General features: G+C 40.5%; 1 protein-coding gene across 3 annotated transcripts in view; it reads right to left on the minus strand.

Moving 5' to 3' along the window:
• Positions 1-15,256, minus strand: part of MTHFS (methenyltetrahydrofolate synthetase) — a 246,529-nt gene that overhangs the window by 117,069 nt on the left and 114,204 nt on the right. For 2 of the 3 annotated variants that reach the window (XM_079128464.1, XM_079128462.1), the window contains exon 3: positions 13,503-13,758. In XM_079128464.1, coding sequence (XP_078984590.1) covers positions 13,503-13,758 — 256 coding nt within the window. Of the gene's footprint in view, positions 1-12,409; positions 12,784-13,502; positions 13,759-15,256 lie in introns of those variants that run through there. The other variant, XM_079128463.1, reaches the window with a different exon arrangement.

A 15,256-nucleotide genomic window follows, 5' to 3' on the forward strand; every position in this document is an offset into this window, starting at 1 on the left:
AGGCCCTGACTATTCTGTATTAAGGTAGAGAGCAGCAATGTGCTAAAGACCTGCACTTCATCAAACATTGCTGCCATGCTCCCAAAGCCTCATGCATGACAGAGCTCAATAAACATGGAATGAATGCAAGAGTGAATGGATGAACCAAGACACGATTGGATAAAATTCCCTAGATGCATATGGAGAATGAGCCAAAGTAGGCAAGACTAGAGACAAGATCATTTAGGAGATTACTGCATGAGAGTTATTGAAAGTATGAATTATGGCAGCCTCTATACGATTGGAAAGGAGGGAACAAATTCAACAGGAGTTCAGAAAACCAAACGGATAAGGTCATGGTCCTCACATGGCCACGAGCTTATCTTCCTAAAAGGACATTTTTTATTAGGCCATTTGGATGACCTGGAACCCTCAGTGGTTTCCCACTGCTTGTAGACTGCATCCTAAAATCTTCCACCTAACATTTTTAGCCCTTCCTTGCTTCCAGTCCTAGATCTGTCCCACTGACTATTCATCAAATGCCATCAAATGTATATGGGAATAAGTAATTCATTAATTTGCATAACACTTAATCATTAACAAATGTCTCCATCTACATTATTTATTCATTTGGATCTTCCTTCATTTGCTACTTATTGTTTCTCAACAACCAAGAGTTAAGCAGGATGGCATTGAGCAGTAACAAGTAGCAATCCTACTGATGAAGAAAACAAGATCTCAAAAGACCAATTGTTAAAATGACCCTCTCACAAGACCCTCCCTATCTGCTGCCCCCATAACTCACAGCTGATTCTGCCCCACACTTTGGCTGGCTCCCTCCTTGCCTAGACCCATACTTAGCTCTTTCCGCTTTTGGCCCCAGAATTATGGGCATGCTTCGTATCCGTCCTACTCTATCTAAACCTCAGATGAACTCTCGATCAAATCCCACACCCAGACAGCTCTCTTAGCAAGAAAATTGAAGTCATCACTCTTAACCCAGAAATTGGTTTACAGATCTTTGTCCCACACAGATGGATCATAAACCGCTCTGTTGAACACTATTAAATATGAAACTTCTGAAAGCTTTTTAATGGACAAAGATGATTCTAAATCTTTCACAAAACTTCTCATAATAAATGACTCTTGCAAATATTTTTCCCCTGGCTAGAATGTGTGTCAGTATCTGAAGTATCTAGTCAACTGCAGCTCATCCTTCAAAACCCCACATTAAATCTACCTCCTCCTCCAGGAAGCCCTCTGGGTGCAGAGTTGGCCTGCAAACCACCAAAGACCCATGCTCCTTTCTCATAGATTAGATCTGGTTTGGGAGAAAATATGTCCAACCAGGACTGCATTCCAACAGTTTAAAGCCCAGATGGGGCCATGTGACTTGTTCTACTTAATAAAATGTGAGGGAAAGGGATATAATATCAATTTCAGACCAACATGATTAAAAACTAGATGTATCTTCCCTACTCAATATTCTCCCATCACCTAGCCAGAGTTCAGTACTCATAGACACCCAAGAAACGACAGCATGTTGGACACGTAGGGTCTCCATCAGGTTGTATCTATAAGCACATGGAGCAAAACTTCTCCATCTCCTGCGCCCTCACCCCAACCCTGACCCCCACCAAACTGTAACACCTGCAATCCACTATTAGATAACACCCATGGATTGACATCTTGGATTTTTTTGTTGTTATAGTTAACATTAGCTAATATACCCTTCACATCCCTCCAATATACTTTAACATTCCTTTTTTCAAATTCTGTACTAAATTCATCAAACAGTTGTACTAGAGGGCTGCTTTTGTTGCATTATAATATGCCACAGTTAACTCATGTGTCCATTTTCCCTACCAGCTTGTGTCTGACAGAAAGAACGTTCTGGGTGTTCTCTAATTCTACATTTCCAGGTACTGGAACATGGTGGTTAGTTATTACTGTGTGCTGAATCAATTTTTGAAAAACTAAATGAAACTCTGAAAAGCTTACCAGTTCACAACATTCTTTATACTAGCCCAGTAGAGAACTGGCTCTTTGTAGCCAAATATGTGTAAATAGAAAACAGTTGATTTCTTTCTTTAGTGTTGTATAGTTCTCATTGTAGAGGTCTTTCACCTCTTTTGTGAGATTGATTCCCAAGTATTTTATTTTTTTCGAGGCTATTGTGAATGGGGTAGTTTTCCTAATTTCTCTTTCTGAAGATTCATCACTTATGTATAAAAATGCGTTGGATTTATGGGCATTGATCTTGTAACCTGCTACTTTACTGAAATCACTTATGAGTTCTAAGAGTTTTCTGGTGGAATTTCCTGGTTCCTCTAAATATATAATCATGTCATCAGCGAACAGGGATAGTTTGAGTTCTTCTTTTCCAATTCGTATCCCTTTAATTTCTTTGGTTTGTCTAATTGCTCTGGCCAGAGTCAAAATGGCCATACTACCTAAAGTGCTATACAAATTCAATGCAATTCCAATTAAAATCCCAATTGTGTACCTTACAGAAATAGAGCAAGCAATTATGAAATTCATCTGGAAGAATAAGAAACCCAGAATAGCTAAAGCAATCCTTAGCAGGAAGAGTGAAACAGGGGGTATTGCAATACCAGATCTTCAACTCTACTACAAAGCAATAGTAACAAAAACGGCATGGTATTGGTACCAAAATAGAAAGGTAGATCAATGGTACAGAATAGAGGACACGGACACAAACCCAAATAAATACAATTTTCTCATACTAGACAAAGGGGCCAAAAATATGCAATGGAGAAAAGATAGCCTCGTCAACAAATGGTGCTGGGAGAATTGGAAATCCATATGCAACAGAATGAAACTAAACCCATATCTCTCACCATGCACGAAACTAAACTCAAAATGGATTAAGGACCTCGGAATCAGACCAGAGACCCTGCAGATTATAGAAGAAAAAGTAGGTCCAAATCTTCACCTTGTTGGTCTAGGACCAGATTTCCTTAACAGGACTCCCATAGCACAAGAAATAAAAGCTAGAATCAACCACTGGGATAGATTCAAACTAAAAAGCTTTCTCTCAGCAAAGGAAACTATCAGCAATGCGAAGACAGAGCCTACAGAGTGGGAGAATATCTTTGCCAATCATACTTCAGATAGAGCACTAATCTCCAGAATCTATAAAGAACTCAAAAAACTCTACTCCAAGAATTCAAATAGTCCAGTCAACAAATGGGCTAAGGAAATGAATAGACACTTCACAGAAGAAGATCTACAAGCAATCAACAAACATATGGAAAAATGTTCAACATCTCTAGTAATAAGAGAAATGCAAATCAAAACCACCCTAAGATTCCATCTCACCCCAATTAGAATGGCGATTATCAAGAATACGAGCAACAACAGGTGTTGGCGAGGATGTGGGGAGAAAGGTACACTCATACACTGCTGGTGGGGCTGCAAATTAGTGCAGCCACTATGGAAAGCAGTGTGGAGATTCCTTAGAAAACTTGGAATGGAACCACCATTTGACCCAGCTATCCCACTTCTTGGCCTATACCCAAAGGACTTAAAATCTGCATACTACAGAAATACAGCCACATCAATGTTCATAGCTGCTCAATTCACAATAGCCAGACTGTGGAACCAACCTAGATGCCCTTCAATTGATGAGTGGATAAAGAAACTGTGGTATATATATACAACGGAATATTACTCAGCCATAAAGAATGATAAAATTATGACATTTGCAGGCAAATGGATGAAATTGGAGAATATCATGCTAAGTGAGATAGGCCGATCTCAAAAAGCCAAAGGACGAATGATATCGCTGATAAGTGGAGGATGACACATAATGGGGGGGAGGGAAGGGTTAGAGTTAGGGTTAGGGAGGGGAGCAAGTATGGAGGAAGGAACTACTGTATAGAGGGTAAAGAGGGGTGGGAGGGGTGGGGGGAAGGGAAAAAATAACAGAATGAATCAAACAACATTGCTCTATGTAAATTTATGATTACACAAATGGTATGCCTTTACGCCATGTACAAACAGAGAAACAACATGTATCCCATTTGTTTACAATAAAAAAAAAAAAAGACACACATAAAAAAAAAAAAAAAAGAAAACAGTTGAATCGCAAGTTTCAGGGCAGTTCTTGAAATACACACTTATACACATTTTTTTATTTCAGTTTTGAACCTCACTCATTCAGGATATATTTGACTAAAATTGTTATGCCCTCTGAGTGGGGAAACCATGGTGATAAGTTCTTATCATCCCAGTGTTACCAAAGGAAACCATGAGACTCTCAGTTCCAATTGTCAAGGTGGCATGCTGAGTGTGTGATGGGTACTATGTGCCACATAGAATGGTGGCCAGTAATGATAATATGTCAACTGATTCTCATTTAGATATGTATTCAGGGTGTCCTAGTTAATAAGCTTTCTCCTAATACTGTAATGTTCTCTGCTCTTCATTCTTTGAAGAATTATGAAGAGATTTCTCTGTCTGGTAGGATACATGAGGGATGTTGATTCTCTCATCCTATGACCTGCCTCAGCACAGTGTGGGCAAACACCATCACAGAAATCTGGTTTGCATAAAATATACACAATTACTGTGTCAATTATAGAGGGAATATCCAGTGAGCTAACATCTAACTCCATGCCTGCTGAGTTTAGTGCAGTTTGCCTTACTCTGGAATCAGCAATGGGTTTTAGTCCAGAAAAATTGAAATAGCAATAATAGATGCCCAAGGCCTGAAACCATGCACTGGATCTTCTCCCTCAGTGAGCATTCACCTCTTCTTCCTGGCGAAGAAAACCTCATTTTGTTCAGGGAATGCAACCTCCCCACAAAGTCATGGAATCTTGTGTTAAGGACAGACATGGGATGGTCAGTGAGGAGTCTGCTAGGGACCTTCTGTGAGAGATAAAAAGACATGGGAAAAAGTGATTCTTCTTTTTCAAGTGCATGTGACCAGGTTTGAATATGATGTCTGGAATTGATGCAGCTGACTCAAAGATGAAAGCTGAACTCTGAGAAGGGTGAGATGACACCCAGGAAGGACAGGACCATAAAGTACCAGTTTAAGTTAGTAATTGAATCTGGTTTAATAAAACAGAAAATTCAATTAAGAGAAGGCTAAATAAGTTAGGATATTATTTCTGTCCCATAATAGTACGCCTAGAGGTAGGTAATTGCTGACATTGGTTTTGATGGTTGGGACTGGGGGTGTAGCTCAGCAGCAGAGCAGTTGCCTAGCACATTCAAGGCCCTAAGTATGATCCCAGCACACACAGGCACACACACAAAAAGTCAGGGTCAAGACCTTTGAAATTCACCTGGCTTTCCCTAGTATTTGTAAGGTGGATGCTTCAGTTCCAGCCATCAGATCTGAGTTCCAAGAATGAGACAGGTCCAGAGGGAGGACAGCATGGTGTCTGTATAGAAAACAAAACATTCTAAGTAATACCCAGAAAGTTTTTGCTTACAATTACTAACTTAAAGGGTAGTGTAGAATAATAGTTTCCTGTCCGAGAACAATGTCATCCTTAACAAAATTGAGGTTTTGTTAAAAAGGAAAAGGGGAAAATAGTCAGTAGGTAGGAAAAAAAAAATTTCTGGTATATCACTCTGTAATGTGTACAGCTGAAAATCCATTGAAATAAAAGTCAATCAGAATGTTTTACTGAAACATCCAGAATACAGTCAAAGCAGGGAGAAAGAAGTAAAAAACCACCAAGTATGAATGTTCTTTTACACCATGAAAGGCTCAAGAAAGGAGAAATTTTGTACCTAAAGGAGACATAACAAAGGATCTGGACAAAAAAGTGGAGAGTTTAAACAATGGTCTGAGCACGAACCACAAAGAAATGGTGCTTTGTCACTGCCCAGAAGCTATCTGGGCACAAACCACAGCAAGCATAGTTAGCTAAGATTTGCTACGATGGCGAGTAGAAACCCCGTCTGGTATGGAAGGAGGGTGGAAAATGGCAGCTCCACACATCCTATCTACATGCTATCACTCTCCTGTACAAGAATTTGGCCTGTTTCCAGATGGAAAGTGGAACACAATCATTCATCTTCCCACTTTCTTCTAATATCATCTAAAAATAGGAAAATCTGTACCAGTGCAATGGAGAGTAACATAGAAGTCTAGAAATTTTGTAAAAATTTTGTAGAATGGAATTGGTTGGGGAAATTTCTAATTATCTCCTAAAATTGACAGCAACCAAGAAAATTCATCCAGGAAATAAGTAGGCAATACCCATAATGGAACCACAAACCACACCTAACTGGCAATGGTAGCATTCAAGACAAGTGGGAGTGAACAGAGGAAAAGCTTGTTTCTAGAAATTACTTAAGAACACGCTCCTGTGTTGGACACCTTGTGGGTGGCTATATTTCTCATCTCCAGCTGTTACATGGAATTAATTGCATATTAAAGAAAGTGAAGGTATAGCTGCAGGGGTTGCCATTGTCAGCACTGGGGAAACAAGTACACACATGCACTGTGCCCCAACCAAAAGAGAAATCATTTCATCCAGGTCTCCCCTATGGCATAGTCAACTGGCATCTCACCCTCCCTAGTATCCACCAGCAGCTGGAACTCTAGCTCAACAAAACCATCTCCTAAATCACAGCAGCAAGGGCTGAGTCAAGGACTGGCCATGAGACAGTTATAAGGAAGAAATCTGGATGCTACTAGTCACTCAGGAAGTGCAGGTTCTCAAGGTGCAGAATGAATGGTCTCTGCCGTCTCTCACAGCCTTGGTCAGTGAGCAGTGCTTAGTAATGTAAAGAAGACATTACCACAACTGACATCTAACAGTGGCAGTGCTGGTTAGCTATGGTGCCAGTGCGCCAGTTAGCTTTGAGGTCTGACCACAGGTGGGGAAAGCCAACCTTCAGCATACCAGGGTGGATCCTGCTACATGGCAATAGTTGCTTCCCATCACCCCTCACAGACTCTAACCTAATGAACAAAACTACCAATGAAAAGCTACTTCCTTTCCTCCTTTTCTGGAGCTAAAAAGATGTGAAAGGGATCCAAATAATTTTTAACAGAAGACTGGAAGTCTGTATCCGTCCCTGCCCAAATAAGAAAACAAACAAATCCTTGAACATATGAAAAGATAAAGGCATTAAGAAAAAAATGAATCATTTCAGAAATCAGAGAAATGAAGTATACTTAATCCAAATGCATATGAAAATGACATTGCTTTATGCAAAGATAAAATTCCATAATCGGAAAATGTTTCATTCTAATGGAAAACATTATTATCACTTATTAAAGTATTACAACAAGAATACTAATAACTAATAATAACAGAAGTTTCTATTATTGAGCACTTACTCTGTGCCAAGAACTATTCTGTTAGGTATGTACATAAACTCATTCATTTCTCACAACACACTGCAGGATAGGTGCTATCAATTTACCCATTTTAAAGATAATGACACTAAGAGTTAAATAACATGCCATGGTCACCCATCTGTAACAGAAGAAGTAACAACCAACAGGACTTTGTAAAATACTGAATCCAGTAATTAGAAAAAGAAATTCTCTCAAACTCAAAAGAAAATAGAAAAAGATGAACATTTTAATTTAAAGCAGTAGAAAAGTGGAGGCAAGTTTCTCTTCATGTGCAAAAGTTTTGAATTTTGAAGCAGATCGATTTATCTGTCTTTTTCCTTCTTAGACCATAATTTTCATTTTATCTTTAATATATCTTTGCCTAAGTCAAAGATATTTCTCCTATGCTCTATTATAGAAGTTTACTGTTTTGGCTCTTACATTTAAGTCTCCAATTTATTTTGATTCAGTTTTTGCATATGGCATGAGATTACAGTCAAATTTCATCTTTTAGCGTTTCTTGAATAAACTTCCTTCCACCAAAGAACTGCCTGGGTACCTTTGTCAAAATAAATTTACTTTATCTATAAAGATTTATTCCTGAATGCTTAGATCTGTTCCCTTGATCTCCATATCTATCTCTACATCAGTACCTGATAACTGTGACTTTATAGTAATCAGAAAATAAAAGTTTTACGACTTTGTTCTTTTTCAAAATTGTTTTGACTATGTATTTTGCCTTTCATATAAATTTTAGAATCTGTTTGTCAATTTCTCAAAAAAAAAAAAAAAAAAGCCTGCTATTATTTTGATGAGGATTGCACTGGATCTATGATCAAAATTGCCACCTTAACAATATTGAATCTTCCAATCCATGAACATTGGAATGTCTCTCCCTTTCTTAGATCTTCAATCTGCTCAGCAAAGCTTTGTTATTTTCAGTGTATAAGACTTGCACTTCTTTGTTAAATATATTACAAAATTACATCATATTTAAAGGTCACATTTTATGTGATAGATGTTACTACATAAAATAATTATGTAAAGTGTATGTTTCTAAGTTATTAATTTATTTCTAACTTTATTCTTTTGGAAAATTATTATAAATAGAATTTTATTTTTAAATATTTTCATGATTCTATCATTCTGGTTAAAACTGACAGTGATTGGTGATAATATAGAACAGACCATTTTGGGTTGGAGGTATACATACCATGGCTGTGGCTCATGTAGGTTGGTCTCAGAAGTGGGACTGGTGAGAGACACACAATCAGTTCTGCTGCCTTATGTGAAGACACAGGGAGATGACTCTGGCAGCTCTCTTTTTTTAAAATATTTTTTTAAAATTGTAGATAGACACAATACCTTTTTATTTTATTTATTTATTTTTATGTGGTGCTGAGGATTGAACCCAGTGCCTCACACATGCTAGGCAAGTGCTCTAGCACTGAGCCACAACCCCAGCTGGTGGCAGCTCTCTTGTGGAATATTTACTACTTATTTTCCTCAACTTGGGTCTTTAGCAGCAATTCTAGAATAACAGAAAAAGCCATGGCTAATATTCTATTTTGAGCAATCTTCCTCCTCTCTGATACAGCTTCAACACCTAAAGAGAGAATCCACATCCAATATTGTTGAGTGGTTATCTGTCCGTAGCTCCCCAACGCTATGAGGGCAATGTTAAACCCCTTAATTAAGGAACACACATAAGGGAAGAAGGGCAAAGAGCTGACATTTGCTAAGTCTACCATAAAGTGGTTGGCTCTTGGTTTTATTTAAATCTTATAACCCTCTTGAAAGTAAGTATTATTCCAATTTTTCAATGAGGGAACTCAAACACAGAAATATTAAGAAAATCACCCAGAGCACATAACTATCAGCATAGACCTGGGATTTGAACCTAACTCTCAATCTAAAATCTAAACTCAATCCTCAATTTCCAAGGCCCAGTGCATCCCACTTCTACCCTATGTTATCTTCCTTCAGGATGTGACTCCTCCGCCATCATCGAGTTGGGGGAGGGGAGGGTCCTAAGCCTGACTGCACATTGGAATTGTCTGGGAGGTTGTTTGCAAATATTAATGGAGAGCTGGGTATAGAGAAGGGGTCTTTTTTAAGACCCAGGGATTTCCATATGCAGCCAAGGCTGAGAACACCTGCCCTAGAGCTCACGCCCTCTTCTCCCCAAGCCTTCTGTGCTAACCTTGTGGAAGTGCTTGGGGACTCTCCCACTGGGGCACCTGTGCTCCCAGCTCTGGGTCTTTGCACTTACTCTTCTCCCTGAGCATCAATTCCCCCGCACGATTTCTCTGTCTGCCCATCTTTATGAGATTTAGCCTCAGTGTCACATTCTCTGGGAATCTTTTCCCAGACCCCTGGGTGCAATTTGTTGCTTCTTCTCCCACAAGGCACAATGTATGTAAATCTACTGTTGCCATTTATCTCGAGTTACATTAATTGCTACTGACAAGTAATTATTCCCTTTTAGAATCTGAGCTCTTTGAAGACACAGATAAGCAGTCCCTTCTATATCTCTGTCTCATAAGATCATCCATGACTGATATCAGGCCCTCAAAATATTTGTTAAATTAATGAATTTTACTCTCGTAGGAGTAAAAATCCCAATTTGGCAAGGAAGGCTCTACTCAGTCTCTAATTCTGCTATTTCCACCTATTATCAGTATGACCTTGAAACCACATAGGTTGAGGCTTCACTTAGCAGGTGACCACCATCCAAATTTTAGTCTGAACATACAAAGATGGATAAAGTAGCCTTGGGAGAAAGCTGGCCTTGCAAACTCAGCCCCTTAAAGTGACAGATTAGGCAGCAGCTGGTGTTCTGCTTCCCTGGCCAGGCCTGGCTCCCAGCTGGGCCCTCCCTGCTTACCTGCTGTCCTGTTCCCTGAGCTCTGTCTGCAGGGCAGGATAATTTCAGTTGTCCTTTTCCTTCATTCCAAGGAATATATGATTATGGATTTAGCCTGGAGCTCAAAATTCCAGAAACACTCAGATTTAAAACTGTGCATAACTTCTCTCAGGAGTCGGGGGAAAGGCTGACGTACATCCCTTCAGAGCCTGTGAGCTGCTCTCATATACACCTGCTCTCTGAAGCCTCCAAACTACTCTTTAAAATAGACATTATTTTACAGATAAGGAAAACAAAGAGGGAATAAGGAACATGCCCCATCAGCTCATCAGAGACAGAGATGGAATCCAATGCCAGGCATCTGACTCTGGAGCTTCCCCACTCAGTGCTGCCTGACCTCACTGGGGACACTTCCCAGGAGCTGAAGCAGGTTCTCAACCTCAGTACTATTGACATTTGGTGTCAAATAATTCTGTTATAAGAGGGCAATGGCATCTGTGGCCTCTAGCCATTAGATATCAGCAGCACTTTCAAGTTTTAACAAACAAAACTGTCTCTAGAAATTACCAAATAACTCCTGGGGGCAAAATCATCCCCCAGTTGTTGCAAGTTAAAGGATACCATTGTGTTCTCAGATTGTGTTTGTGAACAACTGAAATCGATTAAAGGGAATAAAAAGATTGTATTGGAATGGTATTAGATGATTCATATAAGTCTATGAGGATACTGTGGAACAGCGCAGGACAGGCTACCAAAATCATTCCACGAAAAGATTTCATTCATTCTTCCAGCAAATATTTAAGTTAACAAGTATAGCTTGAGTGCCTTCTATGTGCTAGTACTTGGGACACATCAGCAAACAAAGGCCCCATCTCCATGGAGCTTATATTCTAGCAGGGAAAAACATAGGGAATAAACATAAAATGAAGAAGGCAAATGCAACCTTTTTAAAAAACTGAGGAAGGTAAGGGGTGTAAGAGTGCTGTCTCATTAGACAAAGAGTCAACTTAAACATCACTGCCATACGCAGATCCCTCCTCCAGGCCCTATGCCCCTGCCCACTAGAGACCACAAAGACCATTAGGACCACTGCTCCCCCGTGATGGTAGGTGTCATTGTTAGAAAAACAAAGTCTTTGTTCCTAGCTCCAATTGCATGAATGAACCAGCCTAGGTCTCGTGACTGCATCCCAGCTCCAAGGACATGGGACAGCAAGTCTGACCATTTTGGCATTTGTCATAGGAAACAGGCTCCCTCTCCCACATAAGAAGCCAGGTGGAAAAAAATAAAAGAATGCCCATGGTTTGGACATAACCCCAGAAATTAGGCCAGCAGGCAGGGCAGATGAAAGGAATGAGGTAAAGATATCAGAGCACATTAGTGGAGGGTTTATGAGATGAGACCAACATAAAGGATTCCGGTTTCAGAGACCCGCTCAGTTGAGCCCATTATGTGTCTTCTTATAAACAGGTCCTTATTTTAAAAAGCCAACAAAGTGTAAATAATTCTCTACAAACTAGATTTTCACTCCAATGAGTCTGTGTTAAACAAAGTCTGATGAAGAAAAATTGAGGCATTTAAATTGCTGTTTCCATAACCAGTGCTGAGTATCAAATTTAAATTTATAGGAATGGTGATTAGGACACAGGGGGTCATCATATCAAATGCAGCATCTTTGTCCTGTGTTGTATTAAACTGCTCTTCTGGCTGTTTGCCTGAATTGGGGGCCTTGATTCATCCTCTAATTGTTGTCAAGATGTAGCTCAGTCATGAAGGTTAAAAAAGCAAAATGTCTAAATCAGCAGAGAAATGAACACCAGCACTCCTTCCCTTTTAGTTAATCTACTCAAACCCATTTTGTTTTTATTGTTTACAAGGTTTTCATATTGGTTGGTGGATTTGCAGCTGATGTTCACAGTGCGCATTGTTATGGCCAAGCGCTAACAAGATTAGTAGGTAGCCATGCCATACCAGACATTAAATATTTTAATACCTCTCCAGTGGAGCCTGGGGGGCAACTGGTGGGTCTTTTATGTAAGTCATGAAAGAGAAATTTGTAAGTGACCTTACAGAGCTTGGGATTCGCCTCCATTTCCCAGTGAAAATAGAGACCAAATAAAGGCAAGAATTTCTTCAAAGACCCACAGTCAGCCCATGCTTTCTTTGCTCCCTTTCTAATCCATAATGGGAAGAGATACAGAGATAACATAAGCAGAACCTAGATCAGTTCTGGCCAATGGAACACCATGCAAGTCACAGTGAAAGCCCCATACGTCACTCTGAATTTTCCAGTAGTCACATATTCAAGAAGTAAAAAAGAAACAGGTGAAATAAGCATGAACAATATGTATTTTATTTTGCTCAGTATATCCAAAGTCATATCACTTCAACATATAATCAACAGAAAAAAATTATTAATGAGATGTTTTACATTCTTTATACTAAGTCTTCAAACTCCCAGTGTGCCTATTCTATTTACAATGTATCTCCATTGGAAGCAGCTACATGCAGCTAGTGGCCACCACACTAGACAGTACAGGAGTTCATTTTATTTTGGCATCTGGGAAGTTCCTTCTTTAATCAGCCAATCAGTTCTCAAAAAAATCTTAAAGAGTTGGCAGAATGTGAAAAACAAAATCAGATCAGTAGAATTTTCAAGTTAGGCATTTGAAAGAATTTCAGTGCCTTTGTAAGGCATTTCCAGGAAAGATGAAGTACATTTCCCTGTCTGACAATTTTAAAGAAAAATGCAACCCTACAAATACTCTTTGAATGCCAACTGTGAGCCAGGCACTGTGTGAGATGCTGCAGATGCCCCATCAACAAGTTGGATCTCCCACCCTCAATGCTCCTGGCCCTCTGCAGAGTGGTCATCTGTACAAAGAAGGCTGCCAGGAGCTGGGGAGGGGTGAGCACCACACCTGCAGCCATGTGGCCCTAGCATTACTCTGTGGGAAGCCTGTGACCACACGAAGAGAACAGAATGAAGTGTTGGAACACAGTGCAACTAGGGCATTCCTCTTCTTCTCAGGGTTTTAATCAATTGAAAGATGCCACAGAATTCAGATGGGGGTCAGTGTGTCAGTTTGATGGCTGCTATTTAGAGCAAGGATAGAACAGGTGACTTTCTTCTTCCCTGAAAATTAAATGCCCTCCTCATTATAAAGACAACAACTGGATACCTTCTTCTTTCTCCAAGGGGTCTATCTTGCCCCATGCAAGCAGGCTGCAGCCTGCCTGAAAAAAAGAGATCCAACGAGGGGAGAAACTGGGTTCTGCAGAACCACACCCTGCCTGTCTCACCATCACATGGGTCCATCCTACCTTGGAGGTTCCAAGGGACAGACTGGTCGGGGCAAGTCAGTTCCTCTCACAGGTAGGACCTTCTGTGCTCTGGCTTTTCCACTGAAGCACATGGTCAACCGGGGCACCAACATCCCCTGTGAAGGGAGGCAGGAGAGGGGCACTGCCATCTTCATCAGCACTGCCTTCTTCCTCCTCCTATGCAGACATTCTGCAGACAGCCAGCTCTCCTTCAGGACCAGTGGTGGGCTGTTCAGCTCCTGCCCCCAAAAGGACCCTGGAATGGATCCAAGCAACAATATTAGCTACAGGACACACTAAACTTTAGGACAAAGAGGCACTCACTACCCTTTTCCTAATTTTGAATTGTGCACAGCTCCACATTCTAGAACAGCCCACTCACAGAATAAGCAACAAGTATAGATGATAACACAGAATGTCTCCAAGAATTATAACACCAGTCACACAAATAATCAATGCTCTGGTTTGAAACCTAAATATTCTGAATCTCCTCCTAATCCTAGTTTCCCAGGAAAAAACAGAGGTCCCAAAATATAAGTTCCCTTCCCTTATAACTTAAAGTTCATGCAGAATCTCGTGCTTTTTTTCTCTCTCTGATTCCCCAGTCGATCACTCGAAGCCATAGAGGTTCCATCTGGAGTGTGGGTGGAAGGAAGCTTCTTTTGGCAGCACACAGTCTGGAATGGCTTTTTCTGGAGTGGCTGAAGTTCTTTCTGGCTCCTTGTGTCCACAACACACACAAAGTCACCACAGCATCAGCCTCAACTACTGTCATCCTTAGATCCTAGAGCAGTTATCCTGGGAACATTCAGTTTGCAGGATGCAGTGCCCAGAATCACCCAGACCTACATTTCTCTTGTTGGCAAAGTCTAGTAGAGAGTTAGCGGCCTCTTGAGTAAATAGAAAAATCTCAAGGGAGAGGAGAAGTGCTTCTTTGTCTTGCAGGATGTTGGCTGTCTCTGTGGGTTGTCTTCAGTTCATGACCAATGAGCTTCCACTCAAGTGGAAGAAACCCTTCATCAAGGGTGCAATTGTGCTCCTGAGTCCTCCTCCACCCAGTCCAGGCAGAAGGCCAGTGCTCTCTCAGCCCTGGGCTTCCTTCAGATGCCTGAATACAGGCAAGGTCCTCTGCCTTGTGCTTTTCCCTGGAATCTTGCCTGTTCAGCTTTTAATTTCCCCATGCTTTAGTTAACCTTCTCTGCTTCAATTGGGAATATAAAAATCCCTTTCCACCCACTCTTTTCCTGCTTCAGCAGGATTTAACTTTCCAGAGCTGAAAAGGGGGAAGAATGCAGGACAAAAGTTTTTTTTAAAAAATGTTAATTATTTACCTTTTAACCCTAGCGCTCAGCAGTGCACAAACTGTAAATGTTAAAAATCAGCAAGTGTGCACTTGAACCTTGTGGCTCAGGAACTGGAAAACACCAAGAAGCATCTTGACAAACCCCCTACAGTCTAAGAGGAAGTGAAGGCTTTGCCCTTTCCACATGGGACTCTCAAGTCCCTGAAGAGCAAAGCACATCCTCAGCGTCAGTTCCCTGTAAAAGATCTCCCTGAGATCCAGAGGGGAAATCTCTACCTCAGACCTCTGTGTGCTAAGGTGAAGTCCCAAATCAGTCCATCACCACCTAACATGAGCACAAGGCATAGCCTCACTGGGGTAACCAATCAACCAACCCACAAGGTCCACTCATATTAAAGAAGTCTGTTCAGTCAGCACTTATTTAAGCCAAGAACCCACTTACAACAAACAT

This window comes from Sciurus vulgaris (assembly GCF_902686455.1).
Source record: "Sciurus vulgaris genome assembly, chromosome: 2".
NCBI lineage: Eukaryota > Metazoa > Chordata > Mammalia > Rodentia > Sciuridae > Sciurus > Sciurus vulgaris.